This window comes from Panulirus ornatus, chromosome 58 (assembly GCF_036320965.1).
Source record: "Panulirus ornatus isolate Po-2019 chromosome 58, ASM3632096v1, whole genome shotgun sequence".
NCBI lineage: Eukaryota > Metazoa > Arthropoda > Malacostraca > Decapoda > Palinuridae > Panulirus > Panulirus ornatus.
This window is the reverse complement of record NC_092281.1, coordinates 4641524-4660031: the sequence shown is the minus strand read 5'-3', so window position 1 is coordinate 4660031 and position 18508 is coordinate 4641524. Positions and strand designations below refer to the sequence as shown.

At 40.5% G+C, this 18508-nt stretch overlaps 1 protein-coding gene across 1 annotated transcript in view; it reads right to left on the bottom strand.

The window, feature by feature from the left end:
* Window positions 1-18199, bottom strand: part of LOC139766862 (transmembrane protein 138-like) — a 76195-nt gene extending 57996 nt beyond the window's left edge. The window contains exons 1-2 of the mRNA XM_071695849.1: window positions 18174-18199; window positions 16857-16941 (exon numbers count right to left, since the gene is read on the bottom strand). Coding sequence (XP_071551950.1) covers window positions 16857-16941; window positions 18174-18184 — 96 coding nt within the window. The 5' untranslated portion in view covers window positions 18185-18199. The remainder of the gene's footprint in view (window positions 1-16856; window positions 16942-18173) is intronic.
* Window positions 18200-18508: the final 309 nt, after the last annotated feature.

Below are 18508 nucleotides of genomic sequence, written 5' to 3'. Positions count from 1 at the left end.
ACGCAAAAAATATACCTTACCTATACAGCAGACTACATATATACACATGTACATAATTATTCTGTCTGCCTTTATTCATTCCCATCTCCACCTGCCTCACAAAAATTACAACCCTCTCCCCCCTCATGTGTACGATGGTAGCGCTAGGAATACAACATAGCCCATTCGTTCACATCTGTCTCCAGCTGTCTTGTAATTTGGCTACTGACATACAGCTACCTTTCCACATCCAGGCCCACATCCATACTTTCCTTGTATACCCAGGATCACTTCACATGCCCTGGTTCATCCATTGACAAGCACGTTCGTCCGGGATATACCACATCATTCCAATTCTCTCTATTCCTTGCATGCTTTAACCCTCCTCATGTTTCTGGCCCGTTCACGCACATCTTTTTCACTCCATCTTTCCACCTCCAATTTGGTCTCCCTCTTCTCCTCGTTCCCTCCACCTCCGACACATATATCCTCTTGGTCAATCTTTCCTCACTCATCCTCTCCATGTGCCCAAACCACTTCAAAACACCCTCTTCTGCTCTCTCAACCACGCTCTTTTTATTTCCACACATCTCTCTTACCCTTACGTTACTCACTCAATCAAACCACCTCACACCACACATTGTCCTCAAACATCTCATTTCCAGCACATCCATCCTCCTGCGCACAACTCTATCCATAGCCCACGCCTCGCAACCATACAACATTGTTGGAACCACTATTCCTTCAAACATACCCATTTTTGCTTTCCGAGATAATGTTCTCGACTTCTACACATTCTTCATGGCCCCCAGAATTTTCGCCCCCTCCCCCACCCTATGATCCACTTCCGCTTCCATGGTTCCATCCGCTGCCAGATCCACTCCCAGATATCTAAAACACTTCACTTCCTCCAGTTTTTCTCCATTCAAACTCACCTCCCAATTGACTTGACCCTCAACCCTACTGTACCTAATAACCTTGCTCTTATTCACATTTACTCTTAACTTTCTTCTTCCACACACTTTACCAAACTCAGTCACCAGCTTCTGCGGTTTCTCACATGAATCAGCCACCAGCGCTGTATCATCAGCGAACAACAACTGACTCACTTCCCAAGCTCTCTCATCCCCAACAGACTTCATACTTGCCCCTCTTTCCAAAACTCTTGCATTTACCTCCCTAACAACCCCATCCATAAACAAATTAAACAACCATGGAGACACCACACACCCCTGCCGCAAACCTACATTCACTGAGAACCAATCACTTTCCTCTCTTCCTACACGTACACGTGCCTTACATCCTCGATAAAAACTTTTCACTGCTTCCAACAACTTGCCTCCCACACCATATATTCTTAACACCTTCCACAGAGCATCTCTATCAACTCTATCATATGCCTTCTCCAGATCCATAAATGCTACATACAAATCCATTTGCTTTTCTAAGTATTTCTCACATACATTCTTCAAAGCAAACACCTGATCCACACATCCTCTACCACTTCTGAAACCACACTGCTCTTCCCCAATCTGATGCTCTGTACATGCCTTCACCCTCTCAATCAATACCCTCCCATATAATTTACCAGGAATACTCAACAAACTTATACCTCTGTAATTTGAGCACTCACTCTTTTCCCCTTTGCCTATGTACAATGGCACTATGCACGCATTCCGCCAATCCTCAGGCACCTCACCATGAGTCATACATACATTAAATAACCTTACCAACCAGTCAACAATACAGTCACCCCCTTTTTTAATAAATTCCACTGCAATACCATCCAAACCTGCTGCCTTGCCGGCTTTCATCTTCCGCAAAGCTTTCACTACCTCTTCTCTGTTTACCAAATCATTTTCCTTAACCCTCTCACTTTGCACACCACCTCGACCAAAACACCCTATATCTGCCACTCTATCATCAAACACATTCAACAAACCTTCAAAATACTCACTCCATCTCCTTCTCACATCACCACTACTTGTTATCACCTTCCCATTTGCGCCCTTCACTGAAGTTCCCATTTGCTCCCTTGTCTTACGCACTTTATTTACCTCCTTCCAGAACATCTTTTTATTCTCCCTAATATTTAATGATACTCTCTCACCCCAACTCTCATTTGCCCTTTTTTTCACCTCTTGCACCTTTCTCTTGACCTCCTGTCTCTTTCTTTTATACATCTCCCACTCAATTGCATTTTTTCCCTGCAAAAATCGTCCAAATGCCTCTCTCTTCTCTTTCACTAATACTCTTACTTCTTCATCCCACCACTCACTACCCTTTCTAATCAACCCACCTCCCACTCTTCTCATGCCACAAGCATCTTTTGCGCAATCCATCACTGATTCCCTAAATACATCCCATTCCTCCCCCACTCCCCTTACTTCCATTGTTCTCACCTTTTTCCATTCTGTACTCAGTCTCTCCTGGTACTTCCTCACACAAGTCTCCTTCCCAAGCTCACTTACTCTCACCACCCTCTTCACCCCAACATTCACTCTTCTTTTCTGAAAACCCATACAAATCTTCACCTTAGCCTCCACAAGATAATGATCAGACATCCCTCCAGTTGCACCTCTCAGCACATTAACATCCAAAAGTCTCTCTTTCGTAACGCCTGTCAATTAACACGTAATCCAATAACGCTCTCTGGCCATCTCTCCTACTTACATAAGTAAGTGAGTGAGTGCTCAAATTACAGAGGTATAAGTTTGTTGTGTATTCCTGGTAAATTATATGGGAGGGTATTGATTGAGAGGGTGAAGGCATGTACAGAGCATCAGATTGGGGAAGAGAAGTGTGGTTTCAGAAGTGGTAGAGGATGTGTGGATCAGGTGTTTGCTTTGAAGAATGTATGTGAGAAATACTTAGAAAAGCAAATGGATTTGTATGTAGCATTTATGGATCTGGAGAAGGCATATGATAGAGTTGATAGAGATGCTCTGTGGAAGGTATTAAGAATATATGGTGTGGGAGGAAAGTTGTTAGAAGCAGTGAAAAGTTTTTATCGAGGATGTAAGGCATGTGTACGTGTAGGAAGAGAGGAAAGTGATTGGTTCTCAGTGAATGTAGGTTTGCGGCAGGGGTGTGTGATGTCTCCATGGTTGTTTAATTTGTTTATGGATGGGGTTGTTAGGGAGGTAAATGCAAGAGTTTTGGAAAGAGGGGCAAGTATGAAGTCTGTTGGGGATGAGAGAGCTTGGGAAGTGAGTCAGTTGTTGTTCGCTGATGATACAGCGCTGGTGGCTGATTCATGTGAGAAACTGCAGAAGCTGGTGACTGAGTTTGGAAAAGTGTGTGGAAGAAGAAAGTTAAGAGTAAATGTGAATAAGAGCAAGGTTATTAGGTACAGTAGGGTTGAGGGTCAAGTCAATTGGGAGGTGAGTTTGAATGGAGAAAAACTGGAGGAAGTGAAGTGTTTTAGATATCTGGGAGTGGATCTGGCAGCGGATGGAACCATGGAAGCGGAAGTGGATCATAGGGTGGGGGAGGGGGCGAAAATCCTGGGGGCCTTGAAGAATGTGTGGAAGTCGAGAACATTATCTCGGAAAGCAAAAATGGGTATGTTTGAAGGAATAGTGGTTCCAACAATGTTGTATGGTTGCGAGGCGTGGGCTATGGATAGAGTTGTGCGCAGGAGGATGGATGTGCTGGAAATGAGATGTTTGAGGACAATGTGTGGTGTGAGGTGGTTTGATCGAGTGAGTAACGTAAGGGTAAGAGAGATGTGTGGAAATAAAAAGAGCGTGGTTGAGAGAGGAGAAGAGGGTGTTTTGAAGTGGTTTGGGCACATGGAGAGGATGAGTGAGGAAAGATTGACCAAGAGGATATATGTGTCGGAGGTGCGGGAGCAAGGAGAAGAGGGAGACCAAATTGGAGGTGGAAAGATGGAGTGAAAAAGATTTTGTGTGATCGGGGCCTGAACATGCAGGAGGGTGAAAGGAGGGCAAGGAATAGAGTGAATTGGAGCGATGTGGTATACCGGGGTTGACGTGCTGTCAGTGGATTGAATCAAGGCATGTGAAGCGTCTGGGGTAAACCATGGAAAGCTGTGGAGGTATGTATATTTGCATGTGTGGACGTATGTATATACATGTGTATGGGGGGGGGGTTGGGCCATTTCTTTCGTCTGTTTCCTTGCGCTACCTCGCAAACGCGGGAGACAGCGACAAAGTATATAAAAAAAAAAATATATATATATATAATAAAAAAAAAATATATATATATTTTTTTTTCATACTATTCGCCATTTCCCGCGATAGCGTTAAGAACAGAGGACTGGGCCTTTGAGAGAATATCCTCACCTGGCCCCCTTCTCTGTTCCTTCTTTTGGAAAATTAAAAAAAAACGAGAGGGGAGGATTATATATATATATATATATATATATATATATATATATATATATATATATATATTTTTTATATATCTATTCTGCTTTGTCGCTGTCTCCCACGTTAGTGAGGTAGCGCAAGGAAACAGACGAAAGAATGGCCCAACCCACCCACATACACATGTACATACGTACATGTCCACACACGCAAATATACATACCTATACAGACATATACATATATACACATGTACATAATTCATACTGTCTGCCTTTATTCATTCCCATCACCACCCTGCCACACAAAATAACAACCCTCTCCCCCCTCATGTGTACGAGGTAGCGCTAGGAATACAACAAAGGCCCCATTCGTTCACACTCAGTCTCTAGCTGTCATGTAATAATGCACTGACACTACAGCTCCCTTTCCACATCCAGGCCCCACACAACTTTCCATGGTATACCCCAGACACTTCACATGCCCTGGTTCAATCCATTGACAGCACGTCGACCGGTATACCACATCATTCCAATTCACTCTATTCCTTGCCTGCCTTTCACCCTCCTGCATGTTCAGGCCCCGATCACTCAAAATCTTTTTCACTCCATCTTTCCACCTCCAATTTGGTCTCCCACTTCTCTTCGTTCCCTCCACCTCTGACACATATATCCTCTTGGTCAATCTTTCCTCACTCATTCTCTCCATGTGCCCAAACCATTTCAAAACACCCTCTTCTGCTCCCTCAGCCACACTCTTTTTATTACCACACATCTCTCTTACCCTATTATTACTTATTTGATCAAACCACCTCACACCACATATTGTCCTCAAACATCTCATTTCCAGCACATCCACCCTCCTCCGCACAACTCTATCCATAGCCCACGCCTCGCAACCATACAACATTGTTGGAACCACTATTCCTTCAAACATACCCATTTTTGCTTTCCGAGATAATGTTCTTGACTTCGACATTCTTCAAGGCTCCCAGAATTTTTGCCCCCTCCCCCACCCTATGATTCACTTACGCTTCCATGGTTCCATCCGCTGCCAAATCCACTCCCAGATATCTAAAACACTTCACTTCCTCCAGTTTTTCTCCATTCAAACTTACCTCCCAATTGACTTGACCCTCAACTCTACTGTACCTAATAACCTTACTCTTATTCACATTTACTCTCAACTTTCTTCTTTCACACACTTCAACAAACTCAGTCACTAGCTTCTGCAGTTTCTCACATGAATCAGCCACCAGTGCTGTATCATCAGCGAACAACAACTGACTCACTTCCCAAGCTATCTCATCCACAACAGAATGCATACTTGCCCCTCTTACCAAAACTCTTGCATTCACCTCCCTAACAACCCCATCCATAAACAAATTAAACAACCATGGAGACATCACACACCCCTGCCGCAAACCAACATTCACTGAGAAACAATCACTTTCATTTCTTCCTGCACATACACATGCCTTACATCCTCGATAAAAACTTTTCACTGCTTCTGACAACTTGCCTCCCACCCCATATATTCTTAATACCTTCCACAGAGCATCTCTATCAACTCTATCATATGCCTCCTCCAGATCCATAAATGCTACATACAAATCCATTTGCTTTTCTAAGTATTTCTCACATACATTCCTCAAAGCAAACATCTGATCCACACATCCTCTACCACTTCTGAAACCACACTGCTCTTCCCCAATCTGATGCTCTGTACATGCCTTCACCCTCTCAATCAATACCCTCCCATATAATTTACCAGGAATACTCAACAAACTTATACCTCTGTAATTTGAGCACTCACTCTTATCCCCTTTGCCTTTGTACAATGGCACTATGCAAGCATTCCGCCAATCCTCAGGCACCTCACCATGAATCATACATACATTAAATAACCTTACCAACCAGTCAACAATAGTCACCCCCTTTTTTAATAAATTCCACTGCAATACCATCCAAACCTGCTGCCTTGCTGGCTTTCATCTTCCGCAAAGCTTTTACTACCTCTTCTCTGCTTACCAATTCATTTTCCCTAACCCTCTCACTTTGCACACCACCTCGACCAAAAATTCCTATATCTGCCACTTTATCATCAAACACATTCAACAAACCTTCAAAATACTCACTCCATCTCCTTCTCACATCACCACTACTTGTTATCAACTCCCCATTAGCCCCCTTCACTGAAGTTCCCATTTGCTCCCTTGTCTTACACACTATTTACCTCCTTCCAAAACATCTTTTTATTCTCCCTAAAATTTAATGATACTCTCTCCCCCCAACTCTCATTTGCCCTCTTTTTCACCTCTTGCACCTTTCTTTTGACCTCCTGCCTCTTTCTTTTATACATCTCCCACTCATTTGCATTTTTTCCCAGCAAAAATTGTCCAAATGCCTTCTTACTTCTTCATCCCACCACTCACTACCCTTTCTAATCAACCCACCTCCCACACTTCTCGTGCCACAAGCATCTTTTGCGCAAGCCATCACTGCTTGATATATATACATATATATATATATATATATATATATATATATATATATATATAAATATATATATATATATATATATATGTAGTAAAAGCTTTGCGGAAGATGAAAGCCGGCAAGGCAGCAGGTTTGGATGGTATTGCAGTGGAATTTATTAAAAAAGGGGGTGACTGTATTGTTGACTGGTTGGTAAGGTTATTTAATGTATGTATGACTCATGGTGAGGTGCCTGAGAATTGGCGGAATGCATGCATAGTGCCATTGTACAAAGGCAAAGGGGATAAGAGTGAGTGCTCAAATTACAGAGGTATAAGTTTGTTGAGTATTCCTGGTAACTTATATGGGAGGGTATTGATTGAGAGGGTGAAGGCATGTACAGAGAATCAGATTGGGGAAGAGCAGTGTGGTTTCAGAAGTGGTAGAGGATGTGTGGATCAGGTGTTTGCATTGAAGAATGTATGTGAGAAATACTTAGAAAAGCAAATGGATTTGTATGTAGCATTTATGGATCTGGAGAAGGTATATGATAGAGTTGATAGAGATGCTCTGTGGAAGGTATTAAGAATATATGGTGGGGGAGGCAAGTTGTTAGAAGCAGTGAAAAGTTTTTATCGAGGATGTAAGGCATGTGTACGTGTAGGAAGAGAGGAAAGTGATTGGTTCTCAGTGAATGTAGGTTTGCGGCAGGGGTGTGTGATGTCTCCATGGTTGTTTAATTTGTTTATGGATGGGGTTGTTAGGGAGGTGAATGCAAGAGTTTTGGAAAGAGGGGCAAGTATGAAGTCTGTTGGGGATGAGAGAGCTTGGGAAGTGAGTCAGTTGTTGTTCGCTGATGATACAGCGCTGGTGGCTGATTCATGTGAGAAACTGCAGAAGCTGGTGACTGAGTTTGGTAAAGTGTGTGAAAGAAGAAAGTTAAGAGTAAATGTGAATAAGAGCAAGGTTATTAGGTACAGTAGGTTTGAGGGTCAAGTCAACTGGGAGGTGAGTTTGAATGGAGAAAAACTGGAGGAAGTGAAGTGTTTTAGATATCTGGGAGTGGATCTGGCAGCGGATGGAACCATGGAAGCGGAAGTGGATCATAGGGTGGGGGAGGGGGCGAAAATTCTGGGAGCCTTGAAGAATGTGTGGAAGTCGAGAACATTATCTCGGAAAGCAAAAATGGGTATGTTTGAAGGAATAGTGGTTCCAACAATGTTGTATGGTTGCGAGGCGTGAGCTATGGATAGAGTTGTGCGCAGGAGGATGGATGTGCTGGAAATGAGATGTTTGAGGACAATGTGTGGTGTGAGGTGGTTTGATCGAGTAAGTAACGTAAGGGTAAGAGAGATGTGTGGAAATAAAAAGAGCGTGGTTGAGAGAGCAGAAGAGGGTGTTTTGAAATGGTTTGGGCACATGGAGAGAATGAGTGAGGAAAGATTGACCAAGAGGATATATGTGTCGGAGGTGGAGGGAACGAGGAGAAGAGGGAGACCAAATTGGAGGTGGAAAGATGGAGTGAAAAAGATTTTGTGTGATCGGGGCCTGAACATGCAGGAGGGTGAAAGGAGGGCAAGGAATAGGGTGAATTGGAGCAATGTGGTATACCGGGGTTGACGTGCTGTCAGTGGATTGAATCAAGGCATGTGAAGCATCTGGGGTAAACCACGGAAAGTTGTGTAGGTATGTATATTTGCGTGTGTGGACGTATGTATATACATGTGTATGGGGGTGGGTTGAGCCATTTCTTTCGTCTGTTTCCTTGCGCTACCTCGCAAACGCGGGAGACAGCGACAAAGCAAAAAAAAAAAAAAAAAAAAATATATATATATATATTCCCTGGGGATAGGGGAGAAAGAATACTTCCCACGTATTTCCTGTGTGTCGTAAAAGGCGACTAAAAGGGGAGGAAGTAGGGGTCTGGAAATCTTCCCCTCCAGCTTTTACTTTTCCAAAAGCAATAACAGAGAGGGGGGCCAAGTGAGGATTTTCCCCTCTTTGGCTCAGTTTTCTGTTCTTAGCGCTACCTTGCTAACGCTACAAGGACAGTGTAATGTAAGAAGAGAAATACATATGCTGCATTCAAATGTACTTATAATAGGTGAAATAAAACATTCAATAAATGCAAAATTTCAAGCTAAAAGTTTGTTTTCTAAATTGTTTCTTACATTTTTCATATGTATATATATGTATGTGTGTGTGTGTGTGTGTGTGTGTGTGCGTGTGTGTTTATATATGTATATTATCCCTGGGGATAGGGGTGAAAGAATACTTCCCACGTATTCCTCGCGTGTCGTAGAAAGCGACTAGAGGGGACGGGAGCGGGGGGCCGGAAATCCTCCCCTCCTTGTATTAACTTTCTAAAATGGGAAACAGAAGAAGGAGTCACGCGGGGAGTGCTCATCCTCCTCGAAGGCTCAGAGTGGGGTGCCTAAATGTGTGTGGATGTAACCAAGATGTGAAAAAAGGAGAGATAGGTAGTATGTTTGAGGAAAGGAACCTGGATGTTTTGGCTCTGAGTGAAACGAAGCTCAAGGGTAAAGGGGAAGAGTGGTTTGGAAATGTCTGGGGAGTGAAGTCAGGGGTTAGTGAGAGGACAAGAGCAAGGGAAGGAGTAGCAATACTCCTGAAACAGGAGTTGTGGGAGTATGTCATAGAATGTAAGAAAGTAAATTCTCGATTAATATGGGTAAAACTGAAAGTTGATGGAGAGAGGTGGGTGATTATTGGTGCATATGCACCTGGGCATGAGAAGAAAGATCATGAGAGGCAAGTGTTTTGGGAACAGCTAAATGAGTGTGTTAGCGGTTTTGATGCACGAGACCGGGTTATAGTGATGGGTGATTTGAATGCAAAGGTGAGTAATGTGGCAGTTGAGGGAATAATTGGTATGCATGGGGTGTTCAGTGTTGTAAATGGAAATGGTGAAGAGCTTGTAGATTTATGTGCTGAAAAAGGACTGATGATCGGGAATACCTGGTTTAAAAAGCGAGATATACATAAGTATACTTATGTAAGTAGGAGAGATGGCCAGAGAGCGTTATTGGATTACGTGTTAATGGACAGGCGTGCGAAAGAGAGACTTCTGGATGTCAATGTGCTGAGAGGTGCAACTGGAGGGATGTCTGATCATTATCTTGTGGAGGCTAAGGTGAAGATTAGTATGGGTTTTCAGAAAAGAAGAGTGAATGTTGGGGTGAAGAAGGTGGTGAGAGTAAGTGAGCTTGGGAAGGAGACCTGTGTGAAGAAGTATCAAGAGAGACTGTGTACAGAATGGAAAAAGGTGAGAACAATGGAAGTAAGGGGAGTGGGGGAGGAATGGGATGTATTTAGGGAATCAGTGATGGATTGCGCAAAAGATGCTTGTGGCATGAGAAGAGTGGGAGGTGGGCTGTTTAGAAAGGGTAGTGAGTGGTGGGATGAAGAAGTAAGAGTATTAGTGAAAGAGAAGAGAGAGGCATTTGGACGATTTTTGCAGGGAAAAAATGCAATTGAGTGGGAGAAGTATAAAAGAAAGAGACAGGAGGTCAAGAGAAAGGTGCAAGAGGTGAAAAAAAGGGCAAATGAGAGTTGGGGTGAGAGACTATCAGTAAATTTTAGGGAGAATAAAAAGATGTTCTGGAAGGAGGTAAATAGGGTGCGTAAGACAAGGGAGCAAATGGGAACTTCAGTGAAGGGCGTAAATGGGGAGGTGATAACAAGTAGTGGTGATGTGAGAAGGAGATGGAATGAGTATTTTGAAGGTTTGTTGAATGTGTCTGATGACAGAGTGGCAGATATAGGGTGTTTTGGTCGAGGTGGTGTGCAAAGTGAGAGGGTTAGGGAAAATGATTTGGTAAACAGAGAAGAGGTAGTAAAAGCTTTGCGGAAGATGAAAGCCGGCAAGGCAGCAGGTTTGGATGGTATTGCAGTGGAATTTATTAAAAAAGGGGGTGACTGTATTGTTGACTGGTTGGTAAGGTTATTTAATGTATGTATGACTCATGGTGAGGTGCCTGAGGATTGGCGGAATGCTTGCATAGTGCCATTGTACAAAGGCAAAGGGGATAAGAGTGAGTGCTCAAATTACAGAGGTATAAGTTTGTTGAGTATTCCTGGTAAATTATATGGGAGGGTATTGATTGAGAGGGTGAAGGCATGTACAGAGCATCAGATTGGGGAAGAGCAGTGTGGTTTCAGAAGTGGTAGAGGATGTGTGGATCAGGTGTTTGCTTTGAAGAATGTATGTGAGAAATACTTAGAAAAGCAAATGGATTTGTATGTAGCATTTATGGATCTGGAGAAGGCATATGATAGAGTTGATAGAGATGCTCTGTGGAAGGTATTAAGAATATATGGTGTGGGAGGAAAGTTGTTAGAAGCAGTGAAAAGTTTTTATCGAGGATGTAAGGCATGTGTACGTGTAGGAAGAGAGGAAAGTGATTGGTTCTCAGTGAATGTAGGTTTGCGGCAGGGGTGTGTGATGTCTCCATGGTTGTTTAATTTGTTTATGGATGGGGTTGTTAGGGAGGTAAATGCAAGAGTTTTGGAAAGAGGGGCAAGTATGAAGTCTGTTGGGGATGAGAGAGCTTGGGAAGTGAGTCAGTTGTTGTTCGCTGATGATACAGCGCTGGTGGCGGATTCATGTGAGAAACTGCAGAAGCTGGTGACGGAGTTTGGTAAAGTGTGTGGAAGAAGAAAGTTAAGAGTAAATGTCAATAAGAGCAAGGTTATTAGGTACAGTAGGGTTGAGGGTCAAGTCAATTGGGAGGTGAGTTTGAATGGTGAGAGGCTGGAGGAAGTGAAGTGTTTTAGATATCTGGGAGTGGATCTGTCAGCGGATGGAACCATGGAAGCGGAAGTGGATCATAGGGTGGGGGAGGGGGCGAAAATTTTGGGAGCCTTGAAAAATGTGTGGAAGTCGAGAACATTATCCCGGAAAGCAAAAATGGGTATGTTTGAAGGAATAGTAGTTCCAACAATGTTGTATGGTTGCGAGGCGTGGGCTATGGATAGAGTTGTGCGTAGGAGGATGGATGTGCTGGAAATGAGATGTTTGAGGACAATGTGTGGTGTGAGGTGGTTTGATCGAGTAAGTAACGTAAGGGTAAGAGAGATGTGTGGAAATAAAAAGAGCGTGGTTGAGAGAGCAGAAGAGGGTGTTTTGAAGTGGTTTGGGCACATGGAGAGAATGAGTGAGGAAAGATTGACCAAGAGGATATATGTGTCGGAGGTGGAGGGAACGAGGAGAAGAGGGAGACCAAATTGGAGGTGGAAAGATGGAGTGAAAAGGATTTTGTGTGATCGGGGCCTGAACATGCAGGAGGGTGAAAGGAGGGCAAGGAATAGAGTGAATTGGAGCGATGTGGTATACAGGGGTTGACGTGCTGTCAGTGGATTGAATCAAGGCATGTGAAGCGTCTGGGGTAAACCATGGAAAGCTGTGTAGGTATGAATATTTGCGTGTGTGGACGTGTGTATGTACATGTGTAGGGGGGGGGGGGGTTGGGCCATTTCTTTCGTCTGTTTCCTTGCGCTACCTCGCAAACGCGGGAGACAGCGACAAAGTATAAAAAAAAAAAAAAAAAAAAAAAATGCAAGATGATATTAGAAGTGCCAGAAATACACAAACAGCAATTGGGATCATACAAGTACAGGAAATACATAAACAGGAACTGGGGTCATACAAATGCCTTTAGATAAGTCAACAAAAAGTGGATGCATACTGTGTCTTAATAACAGATAACCTTAACTACTGTAACACACAGGGGTGATTTCTTTATAGCCATGCTCTCCCATTTCTTGCTTGCATACTTTCTGGCACTTCCATCTGTATATTATTTCATACTTTTTAAACCATGACATTTATGAAGCTCTAACTGTTCTGAAATGATTTACAATGTCTGGATTCTAGCTCTACTTGTACGGGTTGCTACTTTCTGTCCTCATCTAAATGAGAAGGTTCACTTTATCAATATGGAGAGATGTTTCATGTCATGAACAACTATAATTACTGGTGAGGAAAAAAATAAGTGTCAGTTACCAAAGTTGGTTGCATAGACAAGAGCACTGGGACTCTAGCTATACCAGTAGAGGTTGCCTCTTCCTGCTATCATTCAAATTGGTAGCAATGGTCTATTAGTATGTACAAACCCTTACATCACAAGCAATTACAATTAGCATCAAGACGGAATCCTTCAGTGCCAGTTATCCATATAATATGATGGGGGAAGTATGGCTCTCGAGCAAGTGCTCTGTACACCCCTAGCAAATTAGTTGTGATAATCTTTGAGGTATTAATGATAGTGATAATGATAGTGTGGAAGTGAAACTGTTAGTGCTGGAAAAAAACTCTGTCCATCAGTTACCCACTATTGACGTTGGGGAAGAGAAGATGAGTATTAAAAAACAGCAATAAACCAAGCATGCAAGGTTTAACAAGTTAAAATGTCTGTACAGCAACAATAAGTCCAATTTGGCTGAATTTCTTTTCATTTTTTCTTACTTTTCTTATCAACTAATAGATGAGTGTTTTTCCTCAATATTTCCATAACCTTTCATCCCGAAAACCCATTTAAGCTTTCTTTGCTCCATCCTTAACTCCTTACTACCTCAGTTAGCTTTCATTTCCAACCCTGTGAACCTAATATTCTGTATGCTGTATATGTATTCAACCTTATTACCTCAAAGATTTTCATATAAAAATGAAGAAAATCACAGGTATAGTTCTTTCTTGTCACAATATAAGCATTAGATACCCAGCTCCTTAGTAATTCTGGCTGAGTTTAAAAGAACCAGATCCATTTCCCTATCTTGCCTCTTTTTTTTTTCTTTTTTACTTTGGATACCTTTCTTTTCCAGGGAGTACTCACACTACATAAACAAAATTCTCAACCCTAAAATTCCTCTCAACTTCTCTTTGCTTCATCCAAATATCATGGGCGACTAAGGTACAATCCAGAGTAGAAAGAAGAAATGATAGCCTCATATTCAATGTACCTAAAAGTGATAGTAACTTTAAAGAAACAGACCAAGCTGAGGACTCAGATACTCTTCTAAAAATATGTAAAAAATTTGACATTGAAATACAACCAGAAGATATTATAAACATGAAATGAATTGGTAAGAAGAATCAGACTAGAATAATTAGGGGTGAAAAATACTAGCCCCATGACCACCGTTAATAACCTTGAAGGACAACTCAAAACACAAGGTTATGAGAAATGTGTATAAACTCAGAAATGCGGAGGACCTGTATCACTTTATGAGTGTGGTCAGGGGAATGCCATGGGAAAGGCATACACAAAAAACAAGTCAAGAAAAATCAGTAAGAAAAGGACCAAGAGCTAGAAAACTATGAAGTCTCCCAAAAAACAGTGACCTAGTAACAAATGAAAAAAAAAAAGGTTCTTAACGTAAACAGTTTTAAAGTTTGTTTACAAATTCAAAAACTTTTACACAAAATAAGTTACAGGAACTAAAACTGAAAATTGTAGATAGCAAACCATCAGTCATAGCCATATCAGAAGTAAAATCAGAGAACTTTAAACATGAGATACTACAATCTGAATTTACCATAGTGGGATGTGAGATTTTATCTGTAAATCTTAGTAGGGATTTGCTGGGAAGAGGAATGTTGATGTATATTAAAGACTCGCTTAGATTAAATGAAAAAACGGTATTGGGGTCACTATACAGAAGCCCTAATGGATCTGAAGATAACTTTAAGCAGCTGCATGATGTATTTATAGATACCACAAATAAAAAAATTTCTGAAGTAATACTGTTTGGTGATTTAAATCTTATGAATATAACATGGGATAGTTACAGTACAAATGGTTCTGTAGAAAATAAGGAATCTAAATTTACAAAGAAAGAGCATTCTTCCTCAGTTGTAAATGCTCTACCATGTTTTGGTGTAGTAATATGCTGATACATAAATCAGCATATTACTACACCAAAACATGGTAGAGGATCAGATAATCCAAGTGTCAAAGACACAGCATTTACAACTGAGGAAGAATTTATAAGCAATATATCCATCAACCCACCACTTGGCAAAAGTGACCATTCAACTATAAAACAAGGGTGTAATATAAATGAGAAAATTGACTTAGCTAAGAAAATAAGATATAAGTTTGACAAGGGAAAATATAATAAACTAAAGGAATGTTGGATTTAGACTGGTAAGAAAAATTTGTTAATTGTAATGTCCATAAACAATGGAATAAGTTTAGAAATGTACTTGAAAAAGGAATAGAAGAAGCAATTCCAAAGAAAGTTATAAACCAGACAGGGAAAAGGAAGAAGGATGCTAATCATCCAGTGCCTTTGAATCTTAAGGTTCTATCCGAGATTAAAAGAAAAGAAAGATTATGGACTGGATATTTGAATACCAGGGATGGACAAACATCTGCAAAATACTGTAAGACTAGGAACTAAATCCAGGCTATTACCAGGAAAGTAACAAAGGAATATGAGAAGCAAATAGCTCAACAGGTCAAACAAAATCCAAAGAAATTCTGGAAATATGCAAGGTCGAAAACTAAGACAAAATCCAGTATCCCCTATTTAAGCACTCGTCAAAAGGAATCAACTATGACTGACAAGGAGAAGGCCAACATTTCAGCAGACTTCTATACATCGGTATTTACAATCAAGACTGACACCGAAATGCCAGAGGTGGAAAAAGTAAATGCACCTCTATTACAAACAATGACATTCAGCACAGAGAAAGTTAAGAAAAAAATTAGACAAGATGAACATCTCTAAATCACCAGGTCCAGATGGGATACACCCTAGAGTACTCAGACAAGTCAGCAGTATCATACGTACTCCCTTAGTAATTATACTTCAAACATCCATTAACAAAAGAGAACTTACGGAGGACTGGTAATGTGCTATTTTGACTAGTATAGTATGCAAGCTAATGGAGTCACTAGAGAGAACAAATAATTAAGCATATGAAAAGACAGACATTACTTAGTAAGAATCAATTGGGCTTTATTAGCAGTAATTCTAGTGCTACAACTACAAGTTCTAGACAAACAGACAGAGATAATGGACAGAGGGGGCTGTGGGGCTGTAATATACTGCAATTTCATGAAAGCTTTTGAAAAAAGTACCACACCTACGCCTACAACACAAACTAGAAAAATACCAAATCACTGGTCAGTACAGTGCATGGATAAGATCTTTTTTGCTTGGACGGAAACAGCGTGCTAAAGAGTTAATGGGGAGAAATTGGAATGGAAAGAAGTCTCGGGTGGAATACCTGAAGGATCAGTGCTGAGTTCCATTCTGTTTGTATTATACATTAACAACATGCCAGAACTCACCAGTTCAGGTACTAATACTTAATTATTTGCAGATGATACCACAGCATTTAGAGGAATATTTCTGCACAGTGATCATGAAAACTTATAGAAAGACATACATGCATTATATAAATGGTCTAAAAAATGGCTTCTATGCTTCAACTTGGAGATATGTAAAGTTATGAGAATTGGAGAATCAAAAGAACAGAAAGCGTACAATCGGAAGGATAGTTTACCACCCATGGAGTATGTGAAAACAGAGAGGGATATTAGAGTGACTATCGAAACCAAACTGTCATTTGAACAACATGTCAGATAAGATCAACAGGGCAAGCTCAATTATGGGTGTACTAAGAAAAACAATGGAAAACATGGATTGTAAGACCTTTAAACTACTATACACAGCACTGGTGAGACCTCATCTTGAGCATGCCATCAAGGTATGGTGTCCACATCTAAAGAAACATGTTGAAACTATAGATAATGTCCAGAGAAGAGCAACCAAACAAGAACCAAGACTAACAACACTTTCATACGAAGAACGACTGAAGAAATCAAACTTCCCAACTCTGGCATATAGATGATCTAGAGGTGATATAATTGAGATGTACAAGATACTAACCAGAAAATATGAAAATGTGTCCTGTTTTATACAACCCCATGATGACTTCACCACCCATGGGCACCAGCTTAAACTGTATAAATCAAGATCAAGATTAGATATTAAGGAATAATCGTTTACACAAACAGTAGCAACATGGAACAGCCTACCTGAGAAATTAATAACAGGACCGCCAATATAGTCCTTTGAAGCAAGACTAAATCGTTTCTGGGAAACCCAAGCACAGGATCATAACTAAAATGAGAAAATACACATGACCCGACATGAATTAAAAAATTCAAGTTTAGATGAGGAGCTGACAGAAGAGGACTCCACAGGAGGCCTACAGTTATAAGAGGATCAGTGAGCATCTTTGAATATATGTCTAATACTAATTTCATTGTAAGGTGGGCTGACTTTACCTCATATACATTTTTCATTTATCTTAATCATAGTCTCTCTAATTCTGAAGAATGTTAACACATCAGAATTAATCGAGCATGTTAGTCAATTAGGTTAGGCTAGGTTACTGATATTAAATTTGGTTAGATTACATTATACTACAGTACTAAATCAGATAAAATTTTGACAGTGGTATATTTAATTGTGTTTTTCATGGTTTCCCAATGCTCTAGTTTCCCTCAGCTTTAATTTGTGCATACACTAAACATTTTTGATGGTTATCTTATAATGTCATCTCTACACCAACAAAAACTGTTGTTTTGAGTTTCTTGATACCAGTCTGATGTAGTTTCAGCCCAATAAAGATGAAAGGGTATGCTGATAAATTACCCATTCTATAACGTAATAACTATGAAAATAAAATTCCAGTAACTACAACAAATCCACAGATATGATTTTTGTTGAAAGTAATGCTGAGCAACTTATTAAAAGTTGTGTAACTCCAAGAATGCACTGCATATGATGGAAAATAAAGTACTAATTTGCATAAGGTTATCATCAAGAAGTGGTATAAAATAGAAAAGGGTTAATAGAGGTGTAAAAAAAAATCCAACAAAGTGGCCAAGTGTAGCCAATAAAATCATATATATATGATTCTTAGCTTCTCATTATAACCACCTTTAGTTAATGGATTATGTTTTGAGACCATATAATTAAGTAGAAGAAATACCTACCAAGACCAATGCATCTTATCTTTTATATTAAACTACATTTAATAGTGCACTGGTAGTTTTTTCAAGGATTATGGAATATAATCGATATAATATGTACAATACAGTATTTATAAATCAACAGAACCTATGAAAACATCACCCATGTTCCCTACCAGTTTTGTCTTAATGATCAATATTTCAGTTGAAATCCTGCATTATCAATGTAAAACATATTCCCTCCATATCCATAGCAATAATGATGAGAAGCTACCCTAGACACTTACAGCTTGACCTTCCCTACCCACTTAAACTGTATGTGCCTCTATACAAAAATTTCAATAATCAACCATTCTTGGAATTATTTCCACAAACCAGAAGCCCATGCTATACACAGTTCAGTTCACCATTTGCCACGAAAAGTTACCAATAAACGCAATAAAATACACTCATTCACGTAGTCCAATAGCTTATGGCATTTCAACCATAACAATCGAATTCATTCGCAATATATCACCCACCTAATCCAGGGAAATGCTGATAACAATGGTAATTACGCCAAAGACACTACTTATTCTGCTGGGGAAGAGAATGTCGGGAAGTCCACAACATTACACACGCACAGTTGCCAACTCAAAATTTCAGATGGCGTTAGATTCACTCCCGAAAAGCGCTGAAAATGCGCTAAACTTGCTAAAATGACAGCAAAA